Source organism: Sceloporus occidentalis, unplaced genomic scaffold (genome assembly GCF_023333645.1).
Source record: "Sceloporus occidentalis isolate IW3139 unplaced genomic scaffold, rSceOcc1.0.p SCAF_2, whole genome shotgun sequence".
Taxonomy (NCBI): domain Eukaryota; kingdom Metazoa; phylum Chordata; class Lepidosauria; order Squamata; family Phrynosomatidae; genus Sceloporus; species Sceloporus occidentalis.
Window position 1 is genome coordinate 146,898,572 of NW_028316982.1, and position 27,204 is coordinate 146,925,775.

The 27,204-nt window shown below is 39.0% G+C and overlaps 1 protein-coding gene across 5 annotated transcripts in view; it reads right to left on the reverse strand.

Moving 5' to 3' along the window:
- Positions 1–27,204, reverse strand: part of MBNL2 (muscleblind like splicing regulator 2) — an 81,789-nt gene that overhangs the window by 48,120 nt on the left and 6,465 nt on the right. For 4 of the 5 annotated variants that reach the window (XM_089511156.1, XM_089511155.1, XM_089511153.1 and 1 more), the window contains exon 2: positions 11,453–12,200. In XM_089511156.1, coding sequence (XP_089367282.1) covers positions 11,453–11,626 — 174 coding nt within the window. In that variant the 5' untranslated portion in view covers positions 11,627–12,200. Of the gene's footprint in view, positions 1–11,452; positions 12,201–23,170; positions 23,337–27,204 lie in introns of those variants that run through there. The other variant, XM_089511158.1, reaches the window with a different exon arrangement.

The following is a 27,204-nucleotide window of genomic DNA, read 5'->3' on the forward strand; positions in this document are numbered from 1 at the left end:
ATATGAACTGAGGGCAGTTAAAACAACTACAAAGGAAAAATTACTTTTTGAACTAGAACTCTTGGAATCCCAGCCAACATGGCAACTGACATGTCATCAGGGGTTTCTGTAAGATGCAACACAAAAAGTAACTTTCTGGCATGCTGGTATTGCTTAGAATCATGCAGATCCAAGTATAAGTAAAACTGTACCAATAAAATACACAGTGGCTAGCACACTGTTGGGTAATGCTAAGACAAGTAGGCCTATTCAATCAATTGTTGGGATATTTTTTGTGGGTTTTTCGGGCTATGTGGCCATGTTCTAAAATAATTTATTCCTGACGTTTCACCAGCATATGTGGCTGGCATTCTCTGAAGATGCCAGCCACAGATGTTGGCGAAACATCAGGAATAAATTCTTCTAGAACATGGTCACATAGCCCGAAAAACCCACAAAAACTATGGATGCTGGCCATGAAAGCCTTCGACTTCAAATTGTTGGATGGTTTGTCAACAAGTAGGTAAATCCCACATATTCAACTGGTCTACTCTGGTTAGAACTAACAACAGAATTTAGGCCAGGGAATATATGAAACCCCAAAAAATGCTAGCTGAAATGAAGTCAAAATAGTCAGAAATTGGGCAGTACTTACAAAATGTATCTAGCAGAAAAGAAAGAAAATGGTTTTAAAAAGTGGTAAATTATTTCAAGATAAATTCCAGAATACTGTCTAGCTTCAGCAGAATTTTATGCGTGCCTATTCCATGCCATTAGGGCCCATTAAGCATAACATGATTTATGCTCAGGTTAGGTATATACAGGACTGACGTCAAAATCCTGAAATTCAACTCCATTTATTTTGATTCAACCCTGGCAGCCAAGAGGGATACATAGATGGACAAAGCATTGCAGCATAAAGCATGTTGATTTCTGTCTTTTTGCCACAGTTACTCTCTTACAAGACTGGATTATTTGTTTCAGACAACTCTTTCTGACGTTCATTTCATTTGTTGTTGTTGTGTGCCAGTGAATGTCCCAGGAATAGAATTTAATACTTTTCTGATTTATGGTGACCCTAAGGCCTTGCCCAAGCGCACCCAGTGGGTACCATGATTAAAATTACCATGGTTCTTCAGATTTGAACTGATCTGAAAGACATTCAGGTTAACATTATAATAAAGTTTAAACTGTGATTCATCATCAGTCCTTTGGGTTTATAATTTTTTCACAGCACTTTTGAAATTACATCTCATCTAAAAATAACTGATTTACTTGGGCAGAATATTTTTCTTCCTCTGTCTTTCAGCAGTGCGTGGTAGTAAAATTATGATGGACAAGTACCCTTCATCAGAAGAAAATATTCATGCTGCTTGATCATTAGGCAACCTCTGGATTGGAGGGTGGAACCAACCCTATGGCATTGTGGATTTCAAAGAGTTTACTTGACAGGCAGAAAGGAAGAGACCGGTTTCTTCTAGTTCGCTGGTGGAAGGATGAACATATAATTGCAAATAATTTTTCTGTCATAGTGACAGAACTGTCTCAACAGAATTATTACTATACAAAAATGACCGCAACGCTGGTTTATTAGCAACTAATAAGTGACAGCAACGTAACTACCTCAATGTGCTCTTGTTTTCTATGGCACTGGGTTTTGAAATATTTGACGACATCCTAAAATCACTTCCTAGGGAGTAAAGCTCTGTGAACAGTGGAACCTCCTTGAGTAAACATGAACAGGGAAGCACTGTCAATCAAAGTATTAAATTCTATTCCTGGTACACTCACTGTATAATCAGGAAGAGATAAGTAACTCTGAAGCACTATCTGAAAATTCCTGGGCATTCTAAAAGAGTTCTAGAGTTTTCAGCCAAGTTCAGGTTGAGCCTCCCTTATCTGAAATTGAGAAATCGGAACTACTCCAAAACCCAAAACTTTCTTCATGGGTGGCTGAGATAGTGAAACATTTATTTTCTGATGATTCAATGTACACAAACTTTATTTCATGCACAAAACTATAATACAGTTAGCCTTTCTTATACATGGATTTTTTTATACACGGATTCAAGCATCCACAGTTTGAAAATGTTACAAAAAAGTATAAATTTCAAATATCAAACCTTGATTTTCCATTTTTTATAAGGGACACCATTTTGCTATGTCATTATATTTAATGAGACTTGAGCATCCACCGATTTTGTTATTCACGGGGGATCTTGGAACCAAACCCCAGCGTATAACAAGGGTCCACTGTATTCTATAAAATTACCATCAGGCTATAAGGTGTATACAAAGCATAAATGAATTTTGTGTTGGGTCCCTCCTATCTCCAAGATATTTCATTATGTACATATATGCAAATACAGGCATTTCAAATCTCCCCTTCCCCCCCCTCCCCAAAATAAGCTAAAATACAGAACACTTGTAGTCCAAAGCATTTGGGGTAAGGGATATTCAAATTGTACATATAATACCTTACATATATGAATATCACCTGTGTCTGGTCATTTTTCTTTTCAATCTCTTTCTCTCTGTTTCCAAACACATTTGCTTTCGAGGAAAAATAAGCCATCTAAATCTTTGTGAAGTCGAAGGCTTCCGTAGTTTTTTGGTGGGATTTTTGGGATATGTGGCCCAAAATTTAATTGTTTTTTTTTAAGGCAAGGGTGAGCAAAATGCAATCCTACAGATGTTGCATTGTGGCTTCAGGAAATCCCATCCAGCACAATGCCCTCAAGGGTGTAGCATGATAGAAATGCAGATCAACACTATCTAGAGAGTGACACTTTGCATACCCTTGTTTTAAGGCCAGTCCGACAGCTATGAGAGAGCAAGACCCACTGAATAACCAGGACTATACTGTAAATTAATTATTGTCTAATGATTAAGAAAATACCATTTTTGAAACATTCATGCTGTTGCCACACTGCAGAATTAATGCAGTTTGACACTGCTTTAACAGTCATGGCTCTGTCCTAGGGAATCATGGGATTTGTAGTTTTTGTGCACCAGAGCTCTCTGACAGAGAAGGCTAAGGATCTCACAAATCTACAAATCCAAAAATTCCATAGCATTGAGCCATGGCAGTTAATGCGGTGTCAAACTGCATTAATTCTGCAGTGTAGCTGCAACATTAATTTCAAAATTAGTCATGATCTCAAACTTAAAAAGAAGCAAACATATTGTTTTATTTTGTGGTTCTCTTTAAATGAATTTATGGTAAGATGCGCATTTAATTACTCATTTCAGTATAAGATGACAGACACTGCTGTTAGTGGAAGGCTACAATTTAAAAGAAATCTATAATTATTAAGACAAGCTGTTACAAGTCAGTGAATGTGTGTCTTTATATCTTGACGTTTCTACACCAGGAGCTGCTACAACTATAAGAACGAAACCCCCAAAACTCTCTTAATAAATGCAGTAATTTTATGATTTGATGAACAGCATTTTTTGACCGCTTCTTGCAATTTAAAGGTTACCAGCCAGGTATGTTTCATAGCCGACCTGGGAATTAAACCCTGGTCTCCAGTCATACTCCAACACTCAAACTACTATACCACACTGGCTCTCATGTTACTCTGTCTTCTATATATGAAATCTTTCCTTCCCATCTCATGGAAAGATATTATCTTGGGTTTATCATCCTTATGTATATTCAGCGTCCAGCAAACAGAATAGGAAGGCACTCTGGAATCTTACACATAACTGCTCAAAAATAAGTCCCACTGAGTTCGGTTAGGCTTGACTCACAGATTAAGTCATTACTGCAATGCAGCCTAGAGTGGTAAATCTCTGACCAGGAAAGTTTAATTTTAAAATAATGTTTTTTAAACAAGTGTTTTTTTCTGACTTGATTTTCTAAACTAACACCTGCTGCCACACAGCCTGTAGACTGTGCTGTACATACTGTGCAACACAGCTGATTTTAGTCTCAGAAAGGAGAACTGAGATTCTTACATTCCATATGGAGTGCTTTTTCTATCATATTTGTAGCACTACTTAGTAGCAACAAGAGAAAAAAGACTGCACTTAAGTGTAATTCTATTTATGCAAATATAAGAAGCAAAGAAACTCTTCCTGCACCAGTGGCTTACAGTCTAAAGATGAGTGTGACACACCCCAATATTGTGGGATACACATGCATGCATGAATTGACACACACACACAAACCAGCACCAGTCAGACCACAGGAGTTAGACCTGTTTTTCTCTAGTTAGCTTGAGTAACTGAAATTGAATCAATTTCAGACATATGGATGTATGCCTACATGCATTATCTCTGCGTGTGACAGGAACTACAATGTAGCTATGTATTCAATAAATAAATAAAGATGAAGAAAAAGTTGTATGAAGATCTAACAGCTAAACTGCAGCCTCAATGGATTTATGGTGTTGTTGACAGAATTGTAAATCACATCACAAATGATTTGGTAACACACCTGAGTTTGTATTTCCCAAAAGCAGAGTAAGGCAGAAAAACCATAGAAAAACAAACAAACAAACAAAAAAGAACACCCATGAACTGCTTCCAATATGGCAAGTGCACAATAATTTGTGCCACCCTAGTTTGCCTGTGGGGCTGGTTAAGCCCAGGCAAGTTTTAGTGGATAACTATGCTTGCAGTGGGAAGCAATCTGGCAAGTCAGGTGAGTCTCAGCTCCATTAGTTACTTAATGGGGGGGAAAGGTGTGTTGCTTAAATAGAGGCACAGTTCCTTATGCAACTGATAGGCTGTACAGACCAACATTATATGCCGGCCTCAGGGCAGAGTGGGATGTGGTGTCTGCATGATGCACACCCCGACGCCACTGTCACACCATGTGCCCAGCCACACAGTGGGTAGCATCACAGCGCTCCTCTGGCGCTGTGTCCAGGTGCGCCGGAAAAAGCTGCCGTAGTAGTAACGGTGCCTTTTCCCCAGCAAGAAAAGGAGCATCATTCTGCTGTTCCTTTCAGTGTCAGGGAAAGGCTGGATTGGGGTCATGGCATGTAGCTGCCGCAGCCCCGATCCAACACTGAAAGGGCCAACAGCAGGCTGCTCCGAAGGGGCAGGCTGTTTAGCCCCTGAGACAACAAAGGTGTATGTTTATTTATTACAATGTTTAAAACTGTTTTCTTGTTTGTGGGTATCAGAGTACAATAAAGAGGATGGTTAGGTTTGTCATAAAACCTATGATAAAAATATTTACATCATCAAAAGAGAGGCCAGAAAATAAGAAAGAGAAAAAGTAGAAAAATCATATCCAACATTTAAAACATCTGAGCAAACAGAACAATTTGCTGTTGCTATATGGGGTATACCATAATGGAGGAATCACCCTTAAGTGGGCGTTCTTTCTGGTCATTACATCTGCACCTTTGGAGAAGAGCTTCTTCTAACCAGCTCAAGTCATAGACAGACTGATGACTGAAAATGGGCTCCTAAAGATTGGCCCTTGAAAATTTAGAGCTTTAAAAGAAAATCTTGAATTGGGCTCAATTGCAACCCTTTCAGAATCATTGTGATGCATGATTGGTGTGGTCCAGTTGTCCCTGGCTATTTCTGGCAGCCACTTTCTCCAGTAGCTGAAATTTCTGAATCATCTCCAAGGGCAGCCCCATGATCAAGCAGGGGGTTGCCTGGTTGCATTTTGGTTGCAACCACCATGACCAGACTATCCTTGTCCATGGACAGGAATAACTGGTAAACCAGCCAAAGGTAGCAAAAAGGATATCAAGTCTGCCTGGACCTTAATATGAATAAGTCAAACCACCACTGTTTCCTGAATTGATAAATCACATAGAGGCTGCCTGAACACCACATACTTTGCTGAAAAAAGCTGGGGCTCTACCTCTCCTTCTCTCTGTGGACTGGCAGACAAATGAATAAACAAATGCCACTGTCATCATGCCCACTTTGGCCTTGTAGCATGGCTGGAGTCCAGGTCTCTTGGTTTCACAGATCATCATGCAACCTGCTTGCATAACAGCTGATGCAATCATTATAAAAAAACATACTTAACAACAAACTTTGGTTACTTGGGATTGCTGGCTTTGCTATTAAATAATAATAATAATAATGCCAGATCTTCCCTGGTACCATACAAAAGCCTAATATGCATATTCTGTGCCCATCTAGCTAACAATTGAAAGTGGATACAGAAAACAGTGGAGGAGAGTGGAGGGATTGCCACAGAATAATGGAGATAATCAAGTCTGAAGCTATTGTAAATGGTAAAAGACCTAGGTTAATGTGGCATGACAAACTCCAATCTGAGTTCTTATTGGCAGCTCATGACAAGCTAAGAGCAGAGAGTGGGTATGCAATATCAACCAAATATGCTTACTTCCAGTGTCCTCATCAGAGCTAAAGCATCTCTAAAGAAGCTATTGCAATTCAATACCATAATCCACGGATTAAGGTCATTAATACTACACAATGACAATTGTTTGCATGAAGGACTGGTACAGTATGAAGCCAGCATATTTTCCTGAACAGACCTTTTATTTTTCTTTGGACTTTTTTTGATGTTACTTCTCACCCATCTAACAACCTCTTTAAAACATACACAGCTCTTTACAACAGGCACACACAGAAATAGCAGAAGGTTATTTTGTGACCTTATTCAACACAATATATACAGTGCACTCGCGCCATACACGGGCGCACTTTATGCAGCTTCCAACTTACGCAGAAGCCACACAACGATAAAAGCAATGGCCGCACACACTGCCCCAAGCAGCAAGCACACACCCCATTGTTTCCAATGGGGTGCGAGCATATGCGGATTTCCCCTTACGCAGGGGGATCCAGAACAGATCCCCCCACTGTATATTAAAAAAAAGTAGCTTCCATGTTTTTGCTGCATAAGCATCATGGTAGTGATTTAACACATGTGCATTTCTTTAAATGTCTTTGTGCATATCTTAACATCTTAGAACTAAATTAAGTAAAATCTATAGAGTAATAATGAAACAAGAACAGTCCAGATCCTATCAAGATAAACAGGAATAGGAGGAGGAGTGGCATCATATACATGTCTACTCAGAAGCATGTCCCAGCGAATTCAGTGTGACTTAGGGGATATGCAGACTGGCCATTAAGGCTGGCCTTGGGGTAAGAGTCAGGGCATCATGTCCATATGAAACATGACCCAACTCCGCCCCCATGGCGGCATAATGCTGCGCACCGCATCACAGTACGCGGCATCATGGCGCTCCTCTGGCACTACATTTAGATGACACAGCACCAAAAGAGTGCTGTAAAGCCACAGTGTGGTGGCTATGGTGTCCTTTCCAGAGCGCAAAAAGGAGCTGCTTTTAATTCTTAAATTTTTTTAAAAATCAAACAACATTGGACTTAGCTATCTGAAAGAGCCTTTCATTGTTAAAAACTGTTCAGTCCTTGAAGTCATCTGGAGAGGCCCACTTAGCTCCATGCTTTCGGAGCCAGGTTTGGCATGGTGACATCAAATATGTAGGACTCTTCCCCATGATATCAGATACAGCTTAATAATTCTTATTTTTAGGCACATATTGAAGATGTATCTGTTTTGTAAGTGTTCTCAATGCAGTCCCACTATACCAGGGGAAATAGAGGTAAGTGTCTCCTGATCTAATGTATTTTTAATAATAATATGGGCTCCTGCAGTCAGTGCAAATGTCTTAGGACATGGCAGCATTATTTGCTGTATCACTTTTTTGTTTTGAAATGTCCAAATGATACTTGTGTCATCCCAGACTATTTTTTGTCAATTCCCAGAAACACCTGTAACAGTTTGTTCCCACCCTTAAGTGGATTTTTTAAAATTCCAAGACAGAATCAGAACAAAAAAGATATCCTTTCATTCTCCTACTTTTTTTCTTTCTTTTTAAAGATATAGTACTATAATTCATCAGTGAAATTGCACTTTTGCATTATGACTTCATGATTCTAAGGTTTTGGGGGTTTTTTTGTTTGTTTTTTGAGAGGAGAAAATTTGTTCTTCAAATCATAAGATCATCTCACCACACCGCATACCAGTTTTACAAAATCTTTGAAACAGCCCTAGCGCTACAAACTCTAAAGTACAAATCACTAAAAACAATGCCCTCCCAAAAAGTGGACACAGAGGCAACAACAATCAGCAAAACTCAATGAGCTCAGTTGGCCCTCCACATTTGGGGTTTTGACTTTTGCAGATTTGGTTATTTGTGGTTTTAATTAATGTGTTCTCTCTAGGAATCTCTAGATCCTCCAGTGCAACACCGCCAGACATTGACAATAGAATTGTGCTGGAGAACCTCGAAGTTCCTAGAGAAAACACTTCTCTAGGCATTTGTAGGTCCTCCAGCATGAACTTCTGGCAGATGTTCACCACAGAGATGCACTGGAGGACCTGGAGATTACTAGAAAGGTGTTCTCTCAGATTAAAATAATAGTATTTTTTTATTTGCGGTTTTCCACATTCATGGGGGTCCTTCACCCTAACCCCAGTGAATGCGGAGGGACCATTGCATTATGAAAATTCATACTTCTTGAGATGAATTTTTTAAAAAACACATGTTTAATCTTGGATACCACTCTGAAATCTTCAGAAATATCATCAGTTTATAAATATTTGTAAATGAATGAATGAATGAATAAATAAATAAATAAATAAATAAATTCAGATTAGGAATATAAAGAATCCTTGCAGATTTTCTTATCCTGGACAAGTTTATTGAAACATATCAAGACACCCCACTAAGAAAATGGTCAGTGGTCATAACATTTTTTGTAATCCAGGATTTTTTCTTTTCTTTTCTTTTCTTTTCAACAACAACAACAAAACATTATTTTTTCACCAAAAAGGTTTGGAACAAAGTGAGTTATTATGTGCAAATATTTTTTGCAAGAAATCTTGAAGTGCAGAAAACTATCTTAAAATGCACAAAAGCTCTTGTAATTTCACCTTCTAGGAGGCAATTTGTTTATATTATTTGTTCTTCCATAAAAGAATGAAATAAATAAAGATTTACATCCTAAATTCAGCCAGCATCCCCATTTTAACAATGCCCACACTGGATGTAAAGCCAAATTATATTTGGCATTCATGAATGGCATCCAATCCATGCACTCCCCTCCTGCTAACATGTTCTATTTTTTCTCTTGCTTTGTCGCAAACCATGGCATACTATTATCTTCAGGTTAGACAAATTATTAGTATAAAGCATAGGTAAAGCGGTCTCAAACTGAATTATTTCTGCAGTGTGTTTTGGTCCTCAGTTACCATGGTTTGCTACAAACCAGGAATTCACAGCTAAACTAGCAAAGAGAGGCGAAGAAGAGGCACACATGGGCATGAAGCAGTTCACGTTGAAATACAGGTATCATTTCATGTGAAATCTAAACTTTCAAGCCATGATTACAGCCATTACTTTGTAGGCTGCTGCACAACAGAGATGAGAGTGAACATGTGAATAATTACGTTTGGTGTTGAAAGGCTAAAAACAAATAAGACGCAGCTTATGAATATCTGTATGAATATTTTCACTGAAGAAGATATTCAGTGAAAATAGAGATAATGATGATCCTTAAGATTTCCTTATTTCTTCTGTCATTTTGTTCTTCCAAATATAACCCTCATTATCCAAAGCAGTAGGTATCAGAAACCTCCAGAGAACTCATAAAGTGTCTCTTATAGTCATGTAACTACTACATAGTAGAAATCCTTAACTGTAGAAATCTCTTCCCAGGGAGACTAGCTTGACACATAGTTAATGTAATGTCAGCACAGGTGAAGCCTTTTAAAAAAAAAAATCCCAGGATTTTTTATTACCTCTCCAGGATTTTATGCTACTTTGTATTTGACTGATTGTTGTTTCAAAGCTTAAAGTGTGTGTTTTTAACAAGTTTTGTTTTAAATTGATAAAATTGCCATGTTTACTTTTGTAAGAAGCCATGGGACAGAGTACAAAGTTTTAAAAACTAACAAATTCTGAAATCAACTGTAAACTCCTATGGGAGCTGTACTGTAGATTTGGTTCATTTTCAGTGCTTTATCCTGCATCTGCTACTTTAGGTACGGTTGTATACACCCATATTTTATGTAACTTTACTTCTAAATAAATTTGGCGGGGCTTACTCTCATGTTTAGAATGGAATCCTTCCCCATCCCCATCCCCTTTAAACTTATAATCTGCAATACTGCAAGGACAACATGCATGCTGAAATAGGGTTCTTGCTTTGGAGTAGATCTTTCTGCTTACCCAAGCAGTAAACTGTAGGGAATATAAGTGCATCCAGAAACCAAGGGCTTTGGCCCCAATGATGAAATCAAGGTTACATAATCAGTGTCTATTCACACTGTCATATGTGAGGCTCCTGTCTCTCTTACCCAAAAGCTCACCTCTTGGAAAGGTGGACAGACACCCCTGTCTCACAACAGATGACTGGTGGAGAGATGGCTAAACATTTCTAGGTCAGGACTGAAAGTTTCAAACAGAACAATTCTAATCAGTTTAAAGTGAAATGGTAATTGCCTCTTCTGAGATAATGTGGTGAGAATTGTTGTTCTTGTCAGCAACCAAAGAAGCCAGTAAGGAGGTTGCGCTGGGGATTTGGGGGCCAGGAGAGACCGGTCCATACCAGCTGCCCCCTGGGCCAGGTTGCCAGTGGGAACCAGGGCAGATTCTATTACGATTCAAATCCGCCTGGTTCCTACTTGGGCTGAATCGATTTATTTCTAAATAAATTGATTCAGCCCCAAAACACCCCATTTTCCCAGCATCTTTTTGATGTGGGTTAAATGGGCAAAAATGGGCAAAAAGCATGGCTACCTTTCTGAACTGATTTTTAAAATCAGATTCAGTGGGAATCATGAATCCGGATCTAAACGTAGTGGGAACAAGGCCACAGTCGAACACTCAAACTGCTACGCTATGCTCGCTCTCATATGGCGAGAATTCTGTACATCAAACAATTAGTTGGAAAAAAATTTACACATGTATATACCTGAACTATGGTTTTGCAGGTACAAAGGATGCTATTTTATAAGAAAACGCCACAAAGCTCAAAAATTTATCTTAAAATATATGTAATATAACATTCCTATGAGTGTGCAATAGAAAGGGGCAGGCAGCAAATCAGTATCCAAACTGGAGCCCAATCTGCAGCCAGTTTCACACATTCTTCTTCTCTTCTGGGCATGTACTCCTTCAGGCATATCAGTCAAACAGGAAGAGCTTTGGGAAGTTACTTTTTTGGACCACAGATTCTAGAAACCCCTATCCAGACCTGTTGCCATAATGGTTGAGGGATTCTGATCACCGGTGTCCCAAAAAGTAGTTTTTCCAAGCTGTGAAGATAGATTTCAGCCTTACTCACACTTCAGATTCACAGTGTTCTGGACTGATAAATATATGGGTCTTTTTAATTAAACTAATTTAAACCACTCTTCAACAAATAGAGGAAGCCCTTATAAAATGGTTTCTTATCACAGTAAATAAGCTCATTGCATTATTCTTACCTTTAGAGAATCGAAGCAGGCAATAACTCTTCCATTTTCAACCTGGCAGCTTTTGGGTGGATGTGCAAATTTACATTCCTCATCAGAACGTGAACAAGTTCCTCTCTGAAACTGCCTGCACACTTCTAATGTCAGCCATTTTGTGTCTCGTACAGGAGCAACATTCAAAGCCATGATGTAAAGCTGAATTAAAGAGTAACTATTAACAGAATCACCTTCAGTTATGAACTCCAACAGGCCAGGAAAACCCTTTTAATGAAAATATTTCCAAGCAATAGTGATGTAAGAAATGCTTAAAAGAGGCCACTGCACACAAAGCTGAATTAAGTAACAATTTATCAATCAGTGTGTCAATCATTCATCAATTTGACTGTAGACTTGTATACATTTGGCTGCAAAATATTCATGCTCAGTGGCATTTCTCAGTGGGTTTAAAAATGTGATCTCCTTGACTGTTTTGTTAAGCAACGTTGTTTTCATGCAGCAACTCTCCTTGATAACATTTTGTGTCCTCCTTGTTGGCATTGATTACACAGGAAGTGCTACACATTCAGCAGTTTTCATGCCCAACGTAATACTGTCCTCAGGGTCTGCAAATGCTGGAGTAAGTTTCACATCAAGCAGCTGGCCAAGTACTACAGATGACACATAAGGTAAGAGCAGAATCTAGCTGGCAGAAATCATCTTGGAAAAGATACAGTTGTCTTTTGAACAAGCAGCTTCACAAAGGCACTTACAATGCATGGGCCTGAAAAATAAAGAAAAAAAATTATATTTAAACAAGACTCATATTCTTTCCCTGTCCATAAAAGATGTTTTAATACATTAGCTACATCATGCCAAAGTCTGCACGTTTTAAAACCAAAGGGTATGTCAAGGAAACCAAGGAAAAATCAGATAATCAACTAAATCAGTTCTTTCTATTATCCAGGTACATTCACAATAACAACTGTTATAAATGCTTTCTCCCTTGTAACTGGCTCTTCTAGCCTCACCTCAAATATGTGTTTTCTGCCTGTATGTGTCTGGGTTGGTATTCAGAGGTCAGAACTAAACGAGTAGAGACTTCATGTATTACCATTTATCGTTCTCACCACCACCGCCAAACATCTGGCATTCTATCTTGGGATTACACTAGCAATATGTTTGAAGTTCCTAAAAATATTAAATAAATAAGCATTCTAGTTCTAACATAACAAAAAAAAGAATGTACTCATTATCCAGCAGGTTGTATTATAGTTTCTACTTAAATGGATTATCACTGCAGTGCAATCCTATTCCTGTTTCCTTGGAAGTAAGCCTAGTTGTGTATTGTGTTTAGGATACCTGCCCTAGATAGCATTATTTAGCCGCTATCTATGAACAGTGGCTAAATAACTTGTCATTATTTCCTCATTTTTTGAAATTATGCAAGTTAAGATGTTCTGTGAGTTTGTTTTTTTACACCACCTCTTAGCAGAATCATAGTCTGCAACCCTATGTAATATTCATTCAAAATAAAATAAGCATATATATTATTTTTAAATCTGCCAGTTGTAACAGCACTGAACCAAAAGCAAAAAGGTGACCAAAAAAAGCTATCCAAGCAAGCAACCAGATACAATTCCTTTGTAATATTACTTGCCTGGAATCCTGTGTGTGCCTCTTAAAATACCCTTTCTTGACTATATCAAGCAAATAGCAATTTAATTAAAATGAACTATGTATTCCATGCCAGGATTACTTAATTTGATATCCTGATGCACTTGCCAGTGTGAGATTCTGTTGTTGTTGTTGTTGTTGTTGTTGTTGTTTTAAGAAATGTTTCATATATTTACAGGATAGCAATGGGCTTATTAAGGAAATCGATAGGGTTTACATTAAAGCTGGCTTTATATTATGATAGTACTGAGTGTGCTTAGGCCATGTGGGAAAGCAGGAGGAAAAGTATACCATCAGCTGTAAAGGAAGCAGCATCATGCTGCTACAATGACAGAAACATCCCTGGAAAGGATTCCTTTTTGCAGTACTGGATTATGTGTTGGGTCATCTTAGCTGGTGCATTTTCAAATGTGTTGTGACAGGAGCAAGCACCTCTTTGTGCCTAAATAACAGGAGTTATTGAGTGTGTACCACAGTTCTTCTGTCAACATAACCTCTTGTCTCACTTTAAATGAAGTCTTAATCTAGTCCCTGACAGAGGGCGCAGGGAACCCATATTGCTCCTTACTTGGTTAGGACCTTCAGGGTATAACGTACTCTGCTGCACATGATCTTGGTAAAGATGTTGATAAACCAGGGTTTATAGAAAAAGAGAGAAGGAACAGACTCTGCAGACAACTTCCAACTTCCCTGTCAACCTTCTCCTAGAAAATCTGGGACTCTCCAGGACCCACCACCATTACAAATCGAAGAATACTTCCCCTTGCATGATCAAAATGGTGGTTTGAAACTCTCTATGCAGTGAGGAACCTTTCCATGCAAAGGTCTAATCTTAGCATATTCAGGTAGGGCTGGAAGAGATTCCTATGTGAAACCCCAGAGAACCATTACCAGCAATGATGGAAATATTAGTGAGTCAATGGTCTCACTCAGTATAAAGGAACTGCTTGTGTCTTTATGACTTCCTCAAGAGACCCATCTCTTTTGCTGGTGTCTAGGAGATGACTAGAATTATTCCCAGCACCCTGCACTTACATTTGTAAACTTCTAGATTTCCATCTCCAATTCAAAGAGATAAGAGGTATTGTAAAATACATTTCACAACCATCTCCCCCTGGAAATTACACTAGCAACTTCATTTGTCTCTTATAACAATGTCCTCATTTGGACATCCTGATAAGCCAAGAAAAAAACATGAAAACTCTTTAGGTGGATTGTGATGACACATGTTTAGAGTGGTAGCAGGTAAACATCAAGAGTGACTCCACATGCTGTTCTGCAACATTCTTCCTGGCTTCAATAAAGCAAGTGTCTTGCAATTCTCTGGATTACAATATTGCCCAAATATGGCCAATGAGTTATACATGTACAGAAGGACCTTGGCATTTAATGGTTTGGCATCTGGAGCCACTCCCTAGCTAAGAAGCAAACTCTAGGAACTGTGAAGACATGTTCATATAAACAGGGGAGGTGGTAAGAAACTGTTATGATAACATATATTTTGTGGTCTCATAGCAATGATATGTTTGTTCAGCTGAAATGCAAACCATGTTTTGTTCAGACATGGCCAAACCACGTTTTGATGCTATGGCCATGGACAAACCATGTCCCCTCTTTGTCTCCAGCTCAGAGGTCCTCAAGGGGGAAATGTCACTGCCACCACCACCGGCGCCTCTTTGCCTTGCCTGGCTGTCCCTAATGGCTGCACAGCAGCTTGCATATGCCGCCATTGGGAATTTCAGCATCCACAAATTTTAGCATCTGCAGAGGCATCTAGAATGGGTACCCTGCAGATACCGAAAGCTGACTGTAATTAGACTGGGGGGAGAGTGTTTAAAATGTTAATGATAACTTGATGCTGCAGAATAAACATACCATCAATATGTATTTTACAAGTGTAGGAACTTTTCGCATCAAATTTGTACAAATTTGTACAAATACAAATTGGACAACAGATACTAGACACTTCATAAAGCATTCTGGCTTCCCAAAAATACTTCATGGGGTTGCACAGTGAAAATTCAACTCAGCAGTGCAATTCTTATAACACATGAAAATGAGCCTAGCCAAGCTCTAATTTTTATTTTAGAATTTCAGTCTTCCCTTGTAAGAAAAGTAATATAAAATTACATCCAGGCCACCATATAATTCAGGACAGAAACTTTCCTATGGAGTGCATCTCTCTGTTTTTAATTCTTAAATAGACACCACCAGACACACAATCGTTACAACTGGAAACACAAAGGAAGATGGATGAGTTGAGAAGAGCTCATCTAACAAACATGCAAATATCTGCTCAACATTATTTTTATTCTTTTTACGCTACAGAATTTTTTACCCAAATTAAGTGTCCAATCCTTAATTTCCAGAACATGTGATCCTTTGATCCCCTGAGTAGCCACCTACAGATGAAGTGGACTATAACTTTTCTGCAGGAATCACTGCTTTCACTCAGAACAACTAATTCTGCCACATTTTTGCATTAGCCACCACTGGATCAATCACTACCAATGCAAAAGAGTCGCATGAGAACTACCTGCTATTAGGACACAAACACATACCATGTCAGGAATGCAGTTGCCACTGGCAACCATGAAACTTCTCCTGATAAACATCTACCGAATCCCTGCATGGCACAAGGCATCCACCCTTCCCTACCATTCTGTGCGCATTGCAGAAACTGTGTGTGGAGGGGAGGGGAGAATCTCTTGCTTTTTACCAGGTAAGAAAGATCTCCTCCAAATCCTTGCCAAAAATCTCCAACATATGCAGAAGAAGTGCAGGGGCCAGCACCTGACTTCATAGCCACCAGAGTGAGGGCTTCTCACTATTTTCAAAGGAGTGCAAATGCCTGATTTAGTCTGAGATAGTGTTCCCACTCCACCCGTGTCTTCTGGAGCTCAAGAAAGGAAAGGAATGATTTGGACCAATGAGACACAATGGTGAAGACATAGCTAGCAGCAATATCATTTTTAAAAAATATGGAGAGTACATGGGGAACAATTTTCCTCAAGAGCACACCGCATGGCAATATTTATCTCATTCCTCACTCCGCATGCTCATGACAAACATCACCTCTCTGCTATTAGCCCACATATAAGTTTCCAAACCCACTGTACTGCCACCCTGACAAAACCCAAGGCCTTACATGCTTAGAGTTTCCAGATTTTGTTTTTGAATGAGTAACATATCCAATAGGCTACAGAGATAGTAAGGTGTTGTCTCAATACCACAAGGTTTTAATTCCCACTCAGTCATACAAATCCATGGCCAAGAACTTGGGCAAGTTGCATCTCTCACCCTTAGAGGAAGGCAATGGAAAACCTCCTCTGAATAAATCTTGCCAAGAAAACCCCTTAGGGGTCTAAGTTTGAAATGACGTGAAGGCACACAACTACAATGACAGCAAAACCCTCAGCAGCACATCTAGTATGACCATTAGAATAATTACAAATCATGTAGGGGTGTGGGGATGTGGGAACGTACACATATGCACCCACACACAATTTAAAAAACCCAACTAGAAATACATTATCAAACCCACTGAGAAAACCATTATCCTATTATTTTTGTAGGGTTTTCATTATTCAACCAAAATTGGGCAACCCCATTAAATGAGTATAAAAGTCAGTTTCTGTTCACAGCATTTTGTGTTTGCCATGGCAACACTAGCGTTACACCAATTTTTTCAACACACACCTATCAAGATGGAATAAGAGAGGCTTAAAAAAACAACAACACCTATCCATGCATTAAGAATTTTGATTGACTATACCTTATCAAATATATTCCAAAACATACATGTCTACTTTGCATATTTCCTCACGAATCTAATAGAGCAAACACAAATGCCACACCAAAGATCAAGGTATTCTACCCTGTTCATCAGAAACAAATCATGGAGAATCTGCAAAATGTGTAATGAGAAATATAGTACGGTAAAATCCAAGACAATAATCTTTGCACATTTAGTTACAAATCTTTTAAAATATCTTTAAAGTTTGTGTACACTGTGCAGATAGGAGCTGTCTGAGGAAGTAACCAAGTCTATAAAAGCTTATGCTACAACTTCTTTTGCAAGTTAGTTTCAAAGGTGCTACGAGATGGCTTTGCATACTGATATTCCAGACTAACACAGCTATGTCTCTAATTCCTACCACCAGGAAACTGGTTCTATTTATCAGGATGCACTCTTAAAAAATAAAAAATCAACACATTCTGTTGGAACACACACATCATTGGTTCAGAGGTTATGATGACCTGACTTCCAGACAAATGTTTGGAGCCTGGGAAGGGGTATCACAGTCTTGCACATTCCTTCTTCCCTATCCCCTTTATGGGTTGCTTCATCCTGTCTTTCCCTAGTTTGTGATAGCTATCGTTTGCCATGGTGTTCAAGTAACAATAACAGGCCAAATATAATATACTATTTCCAAACCCACATCAAAACTTGGATTCGAATCATGATTCAGAGGCAGGTTGTAAACTCTTTAGAAAAAAAATCTGTCATGCTAGGTCTACTCTGCCTGTGGGCTCAGTCAAGTTCAGTCAGGATTTTAATAGATAATAATGCTTACAAAGGAAAGTGATCTGGCAAATCAGGTTACTCTCAGTGCTATTAGGGACTGACTGCAAAAAGCCAAATTGCTTAAGTGAGGGTATACTTGCTTATGCCTCAGAGGCAACAGAAGAGAATTAAGTCAATTTATGAAAAGAAAATGCAAACATGAAACAATTCTGTAAGTAGAAAATTGTATAGGATGTTTCCAGACAGAGCTTGGAAAGCTACTTTTTTGGACTACACCTTCCAAACTCCTCCAGGCCATCTCCATAATACGGTTTATTTATCCCTACTAGGTGATAAATTACCAAAGTTCAAAATTCACAGTCCAGACACTACTGATTAGTAGGTCCATGTATTTGCTTTTAAACAAGATTTCCGTCACACAGATATTGTGGGAGGCATGGGATTTCACTGTGAAAAAGTGACTCAGCAGCCACAAATGTAACATTTCACTTGCACGTGAAATAACTCACTCTTGATTTATCTAAAAAAAGCAACCCTAACTTAAAAAAAAACCCTGAAACTTAATTACAAAGCTAATTCTCTCTGATTTTTTTAAAGATGATTTCACTTTTAAGATAAAAACATGGCTGTGCCAAAATTAAGATTTTTTAAACTCCTACTGATTCCAGCTGAAATTTTTAAAATGTGTGATTAACTCTATTAAAATCAATTTATGTGTTCAATGTACGTGTGTTTACACTGGATCATATCCTAGTGTTCAATTAAATATTGAAATAGGACCCAAAGCAATTTTCAACAACTTTCCCATTAATCTATGAAATGTTCATGTTTGCCAGAATATTTTTCATTTTGCATATTTGTAGTACCCTTCCTCATCATGAATGAGCTCCATTCTACTTGTGGCCTCAGGGTGCGTTCACAGGTTGAGTCTTCCTTATCTAAAGTGCTTAAGACCAAAAGTGTTTTGGATTTCAGATTTTTTCCCCCAAGATTTTTGAAAATTTCCATATACATTAGGACAGGGGTAGGCAAGCTTTTTGAGCCAGGGGCCGGGTTGCTGTCCCTCAGACAACTGGGGGGCCGAAGCCAAAAATTAAATGATTAAATAATTTTTTTAAAAAATTAATTAAATAAATAAACCGGGACAAATGTAGGACAAAATTTTCGAATGGAGGACACTTTTATAAAAGATGGAGGACACGCAAAAAAATTGCTGATTTTTAAAAAAATGTTAATATAAATGCATGTTTCGGAGGCTTCTATAGACAATTGCCCCCCTTGCCTGCTGCTTGCCCCCCTCTCCTGATAGGCCAAAGGCCCCACGCCCACACGCAAGAGGCCAAAGGCTCCGGCGGCAATCAGCAGCAGGACCGGGTGGGGGCCGGTCCCAAGGCCTTGCCGGGCCACATCCGGCCCGCGGGCCGCAGGTTGCCTACCCCTGCATTAGGAGATATTTTGCAGATGGGACCCATGTCTAAACATGAAATGCATTTAGGTTTCATAATCTGAAGGTAATTTTATGCATGGAACAAAGTTTATGTACGCAGAACCATGAAAAAGCAAAGTTGTCACCATTTCAGCCACCCATGTGGACAATTTTGGATATTGGAGTATTCTGGATTTCAGAATTATGGTCAAGGGATACTCAAACTGTACATGACTAAATGAAATTAAATACTTTTTGTGGGGATTTTTATTTTTCTGATTGGCATGTCTGACTTCTGTACTTTTTGACACACACTGTTTACATAAGTATATTCTTCACATTTTCCTTGCAAACTGGATTGAATCACAGAAACAACATAAAAGATGCCTGTAAAGTTTCTTATGCTGTACTTTCTAAATCAAAAGCATTCATTACCTCCGTGGTTGACAGACGCACCCCAGGAAGGGTCAATAATTACAGAGCTGGAAGTTGCCACAAGTGTTCTAGCCTAATCTCCTAGCTAACAGCAGGACTGCCCATTCACTAGACTTGGCCGTCCAGACTACAATGTGCCACAAGCAGAGAGCTGACGCACGGCATGAAAGTCCTTACACAGTAAATAGCTCATGATAATTCAAGCCAGAGGACCAGAGCACATGCTACACAGGAATGAAACTCCTGCCTAACAGTATCCAGCCTATACTGTATACCCTAGCAGAAAAACCCTCTCTGAAACCAGTCAGATCCCAAGTGAGAATAAAGCAAGGAAACGGCCAAATTGGACATCCTAGTGCATACAATTCAATATCCCTCCAAATGTGGCAGTTTTAACTCACACATTACCTTCTTAGTGAGGGATTATGTCCCGCTCTGTTTCACTAGAAGAGTGCAAAAATCTTTCTTCACTAGTACTGATACTGCTAACAGATGCTCTGACTTGTCCAGTACTCTTGCCAAGGGGAATTTCCTAATGTCTATTTTGATTCTTCCATTTTTGCCCCCATGCTACAGTTCCCTCTCATTTGCTCTGGCATTAATTGTTTTTCACCAGACAATCCACCAAAGTTCTAGGACTGTTTGTACTTGCTCCTCTGTTTGCTAGGTTGGCAGTAAACATTGCAAAACAAATCATTTATGAATCTTGGATCCACTCTAACCATTATTTTCTTTTTTTAAAAAAAAATTAGAGGATGGTGTGTTTTAGCAAAATCTCATTTAAATTATAGATCTACAGCCAATATTTTGCTATCGTTTTCAATAAATGGATTCCAGTTAATGTTTATTAATCATGTTGTTGTTGTGTGCCTCCAAGTCATTTTTACTTGTGGCAACTCTAAAGCTCTATCATGAGGTTTTCTTGGCAAGTTTCTTTGGAGGGGCTTGCCATCGCCATCATCTCAGGTTGAGAGACTGTGACTTGCCCAAGGTCACTCACTGAGTTTTTATGATCAAGCTAGAGATTTGAACCCTGGTTTCCAGAACCACAACACCATGCTGGACCACCTTATTAAACATATATAGCTTAAAAATATTGAACTACAGTAACTGTATAATTATTCAACCAAATTGATCAGTTAATAATATCAAAGGTATAACTGATACTCAACGATTTAAATAAAAATATTTAAATCAATACATGTATGTATAAACAATTGTATCAAGACAAATTTAATGAAAGAACATTTTCAAACAGATAACACAGTATTATTTCACTTCTTATTGTTCTCATTATTGTTAGGTAGCAAACTATACTACTTTTAAACTGGCAATCTTGTCATTCATGTGTGTTTATTACAGCTTTCAGGAGCATCAATCACCACTCAGTCACCAGTCATCATCCAGAGTGTTGCACAGTATGTTCTGTGTATGGAGTGGGCCTGCTTCCAGTTTTGTATACTCCCAGGCAAGAGCCTTCTGAACTTCAAGAAATTATAAAGTCAGTTAGGAATGCAATGCAAGAAAGAAACATAACAGATACCTAGGTATTCCAAAATGCACACCATGTATTGTGGTGATTGTTTTCATCCTAATTTCAAAAGGGCAGATTAGGGATGCTGTCACACTGCAGAATTAATACAGTTTGACCCTGCTTTAACTGCCATGGCTCCATCCTATGGAATCCTGGGGTCCGTAGTTTCTTGTAGCACCAGAGCTCTCTGACAGAGAAGGCTAAATATCTCACAAAACAATCAAATCTCAGAATTCAGTAGCATTGAGCTATGGTAGTAAAAGAAGTGCCAAATTGCATTAATTCTGTAGTGTAGATGTAGCCTTAGAAAAACAAAACAACATGTATCAAGCAAAATCGTCCTGCAACCTCTCCCAGGAATGATGCTCAAATTTTCATTTAGGGTTGTAGCAATGGCATCATTCAGCTGGCAGAAAGGAGGGATCCAGAGAATCTAGGAACCTCTCCTTCCCACTATAGCTTGCCATGTCTCCCATACCAGATGTGGAGATCTTGAAAACCCTACTAAAATGTGTTTTCAGCCACCAGAGAAAATAAGAGGAGAGAGAATATTCCACCGCAACATCCAATAGAATGTTGCATTTAGGCCTGGTAGCCCATTCTTATTATCACTCTAGTCCACCAAGACATAACATCATTTATTCCTCATTTAACATACACAGTATATAAAAATGTATTGCAAGTTTGGATTCACTAAACATTATACAAAACTATGTACAAGTGCACATTTTCCGATGAGACAGTCTCAAAACTTTTCTGAAATCACATTGATGTTGAAGTGAACAGAAGCACCTTGATAAATCATCAAACACGCACATTAACTTTTTCTCTTAATGCCAGACAAAATTGCTTTGAAAAACTGCTTTGTTTAGCAGCATTTAAATAACATTATTTTCCAGCTCTGAATACACTGTAAGCTTAAGTGTCTTTTGTTTGAAGCAGGAAAGGGCTTGCAAAAGTGGAGCTTAAGCATGGACATATTCACAACACATAACAAATAACTCCCTGCTTACACTTCATTTATTTTCTCCCACCACCACAACTTCATAGATGCATGGAGAAAAGGCAAGTTTTAATGCATGGAAAAGGTGAGGAAAACAAGCAGTAGCAATGCTCGAGAATGTTTTTAATAACCCCAGACTAAAATCTTCAAGATGATACAGAAGGCAGTGACATCAACTTGAAATTCTGCCTTTCCAACCTCAGCCTTCTGTCCTTTATAGAATTACAGTCTTTCATCCCAAAATCTTCTCCATCATATAATGGTGTTTTTTAAACATAAATCCTCCATTTGCTGCCTGCAGCTAATTTTTATCAAATAGGTTGACACATTTCTGCATGGTGAAACTATAGTTTTTAAAAAGCCATTTCTTCCACCCTATTAAATTATTCTGCTGATAGTGTATTGTTCTCATTAAAAATGTATATAGATGCGGTAATTGTCACTAGCCTGCCCTTTTCTGCTTTTAGGTATGGTTCCCACAGTATTTTCAAATTTGAAAGTGACTAGAAAAAGGAAAATGAACTAAAGTAGTATATCACATAAGGCAGAACTATCCTGGAAATTTGCCATTTCTTCAATTAAAAAAAAAACATATCTCTTGCTATTTATGGTACTTTATTTCACTGTACTAAAGAGCTCTATTTTAAAAAAAAAACAACTGACATTTCAGTTGTAAACCTATACACCATTTCCTGGGAGTACAACCCACTGAACATGATGGGGTTTACTTCTAACTAAATTGGAATAGGACTGTGTTACTACTTTTGTTAGATTGGCAGCACCTTAAAACAGAATATTTCAATTCCATGAATTCTCTTTAAAGCTATCTGTTACAAAGCCCACTGAGTCCCCTTCCAAAACACTGTACCCAGAATTCATTAACACACACATTCTTTAATATTTAAAGAAATATTAACTTTGCAGGGTCTTTAAAATATTTGTGAGAGGGGTCGTATACAGTACAGACGCAGAACTATTAAAATTGCTTTAAAGTGGGGTTTTTTTCCAAAAACACACACAAACACATGGATTCATTGTGCCTTAAAAATGTCCTTTCTCTGACCCCCCCCCCCCAACAACACATATGGTATGCAGCATACTGCAGCAAACTCTTTAAACATTCAGTAAAACAAAATCAGCCTCTTGCCTACCTTGTACAGCTCTGCCTATTCAGCACTTCAAACAACCAAACATACTCCTCTAATGCAATAGTGGCCATATCTTCTCGATTGCATCATGACGATGAAAAAGTCTCCTGTGAAATGATTATTGCTGCTTATTTTCTCCCGCCTCTCTGAAAGCCATATGCCTTATCTGGGGATTTTCCTTTGGATGATGAAGCAAAGGCTGGCTGAACTCGGTTGGTGAACGACTGCAGCCCTTCCTTCTGGCAAAATCCCTCCCAGAATACTGTAGCCAATCACACAGACATTCGGTAGCTCTACTGGTCTTAAACTGGTTGGAATACAGTGATTGACAAGGCAGCACGGCTTGCCTAATGTGCAAAAACAATGCATCCATGCCAGTGAAAAAGGAATCTCCCTCTCCCTGGAAAATGGTGTTTCTGAGAAGGCAAAACAAAAATCTACAAGAAACAGAAACGTAATGGTATGCCACCAGACGCTAAAACAATGATTCATTTGTACCATGATTACAAGCAGCTTTTAAAGAATACACACAAGAATACACACACAAGAGATGCACACAGAATACAGAAAATAATTTGTATTTAAAAAACAGAGCAGTGCTCAAAATTTAACTCCACTCCACAGAAGCATTCCTACTGGTATTTACAGGCCAGCTCCAGCATAGAAGGGTTGTGGGTAGCAGGATGCCATCTGTTGATGCTGAGATTTGTTCATGCATATTAATTCAAGTGCTGTAACCTTCATTTAAAAAAGAATGTTGCTAGGATGAATCAGATGAGTTCAGACTACAGGTTTACAATTTCCACACTGATGTGGCAATTGCATATCTTTCTTGTGAATATATTTTGCCACAAACACACCATGCATCAAACACAGTTCTTCTCTCCTAATTTTAAGTAGAAGCTGCTGATATTATTTTTTACTGATACATTTTGTGCACATTAGATAAGGAAAAGGAGACATGTCTACAACATGGGATGCTAAAACAACTGCTGAAACACTATTCCCGCAGCAAAACATATGTTTTCAGTCATTTCCAGGTCTTCACTTTTGGATTGCTGAATGACTCTGAACATCAACAATCCAACACTGAACTCCTGGAATGAATGAAAACATGTCTATAGTGTATGCCAAGAGTGCAAATTATCCAAATACTAGCTGAACAATGAACAGGTTTCAACAAGTTGTAAAATCTAATAAGGATATGGACTTCCTAAATTCTCAGGGAGATAGCAGAGCTGGTGATTACCACAGTAAAGCTGATACCACAGCTTGCAAAAGTTCATCTTCTTAATTTATAAACTAACGTTCTCAGTATCCCCCAGCCAGCAGTGTCACTTGGCTGGGAGATTCTGGAAGTTAAGGTCTACAAAAGAAACCTTTCCATGTTCTGGGATCCTCAACATAACTGCCCCCTTCCTAAATTGTTATAAGGAAAAAACTGTAAGGGGCTGTACAAACACCCCCAAAGGGGTGTTTGTAGCTGCCCCTTCTTCAGCCAGATTGGGGGCACGGCAACCTCATGATGTGGCCCTAATCCAGCCTTTCCTGGGCACATTGCCGCGACTACACGGTGTTCCTTCGGTGCTGCATGATGCCACACGCCATGTGGAGCGGCACGCAGCGTCATAGCTGGAGTGTGCATCATCTGGAAGTGATGCCCTGGCTCCACCCCCAGGCTGGCCTTTCAGGACAGTCTGAACAGGGCCTCAGTGGCCTCTACTGATCTAATCTCGAAGATTATGTAGGCTCATGATATGTGTTCAGAGACCCTTCAATTAACAAAGCATCTGAGAGTGAAGTTCCTGTTTACAAAATCTTTTTACAAGGTTCTCTTTTCCCCTGGATGCATTTTGAAAGAAACCATCAAGCAGTTTCTAGAAGATTCAAAATGTTTTTGTCTACTCATGAAAGGCTTAGCTGACATTTTTATTTCATTTCACATGTGCATATTATTAGTTTAAAATAAAAAGTTTGCTGAAACATCTTCAGCTACTTTTTTTGTGTAGGAATATTGTTCATTCCATATTCTTTGTTCCTCTGATACCAATTGTTAAAAAAGTAATGTCCAGGAACACACCTATTTCATTAACTCTGGTATATCTATACTTGAGGGTAACTATGATATTGCTAGTTAACAATACTATTGAAAAGAACCTAAGAATAGGGGAAGAACAGACAAAAGTAGCTATGTTGGTCTGTGAGTAAAAATAAAATCTACAATTGGGCAATACCTTTATTAAAACAAACCACCAAGAGTACAGGCTTCTGAATTCCCCTAGAACTCTTCATCAGATTAGATGGGGGGGGGGGGGGGCGGACTGAAAATAAGGGAAGAAACAGAAAGTGTTTTAAAAAAGCTATATTTCAAGGCAAGCCAAGTGCGCACATCTAACCAATCCAGTAAAGTGACACCCTTCTTTAGCATTTGGGGTGGGGTGAGACACCCAAAACGATCATTATCTAGTACATCGTAGCCTACTTTCAGTCCCTGCAGAGCAGGCCGCCATCTTTCTTCCACTTACTTCTCTGTCAAGGCAATCCTAATTTTGGGACATTTCTATCTCCCTCCCTCGCGTGACCTGGCAAGAAGTCTGGAGAGCTTGCTCAGCTGAGACTAAGAAGTAATAGTGATCATTTGGTTTGTGTTTAGGCTTTCCAGATGGATGAAACTGGATAAAAGACAAAAGTCAAAAGTAAGCAGAACAGTTGCCGGATGCACCATCACAGAAGCAGCAGATCCACTCTTGATTTTGCCAGCCCTCCTACTGCAACTGCTCTGAATTGCACCATAGATTTGCCAGTGCAGAACCTCAGAGCATCTTTGGTCCAACATTGATAGAGATCCAGTACAAGTCAGAGCAGCTGCAGGAGGAGGGGTGGCTGCAGGAAGAGTGGTCACTGCCACAGCAGTGGATCCACCAGCTGCTCCTGGATGACCTTTACCAAGCATGTCAGAACTTAGCTATGACCTCACAAACATCATCAATAAAATTTTGATTACAGTTCTATTGGTGAAGTGGTGGAATGGCTGCAACACAACAGAAACAAAGGCATGCATAAGCTGGCTGGAATGACAAAGGACCACAACTTCATTGGTTTCAGCTGAAGGGCTGGATCCAGACATCAGAAATCTGGGAAATCTGAAACCACATGACTCAATATACATAAGAGAGAAAACTGACATTTTAAATTTATGCATCTTGTGGAATTATTTCTTCCTCTAGTACAAGCTACCAAACTAAACAAATCAGATTTGGAAGAGGAGATCAGGAAGAAAAACAGTGAACATCTTGGTGCAATGGTAGAGAAAAGAAAAGTGAAAATAGGGCAGGTATTTCGGGAATCTTTTTTAAAAAAAAATACCTCAATGATATTCCAGATGAATCATTCACGGAGGCAGGAGAGATGAAGAAAGCACCTCAAGAGTAGAAATGAAAAATGTCATTAGGTCAATAAAAAGAAGAGAAGTTGAAACAGATCACTGAAATGACATCAGTGCTATACAAAGTGATGGTCCGTGGACCAGGATGGGTCTGTGATTCACTGGCTCCCAATTGCTGGTAAAAGTTTCCAGAAAAGAAGGAAACAGTTGTAGCCAATGGGGACAAATATAGTACCACTTCCTTGCACATTAATTGGGGGGGGGGGGGGATTCTGGCCCCCCAGATCACACAGCCTGAGCAGCAATGGCAGTAACAATGGTCCCTATCCAAGATGGCTAGAATCTTGGTGCTAACCAGTCCACAAATGTAAGTCTTACAGTCTTCCCAGAGTGATCTTGGACTTTGATGAGTTTCCTAAGGTGAGGAAATTCTAGACTTGCATAGCAGCCCAGTAACAGACTTCCATATATTCTGTCACTGTTTGTTGTTTAGAGACCAGCCAGGCAGAGCTTGGGATGTTATTGGAGACCTTCATCAATGCCTGAACTAGCTGCGAAAAACTTCCCATCTTCTTTAAAGATGTCAGGACTGGGGGTGGGGGGGGGGGAGTCAAAAGGAGATCCTTCACATGCCTTAACAAAAAACAAAACA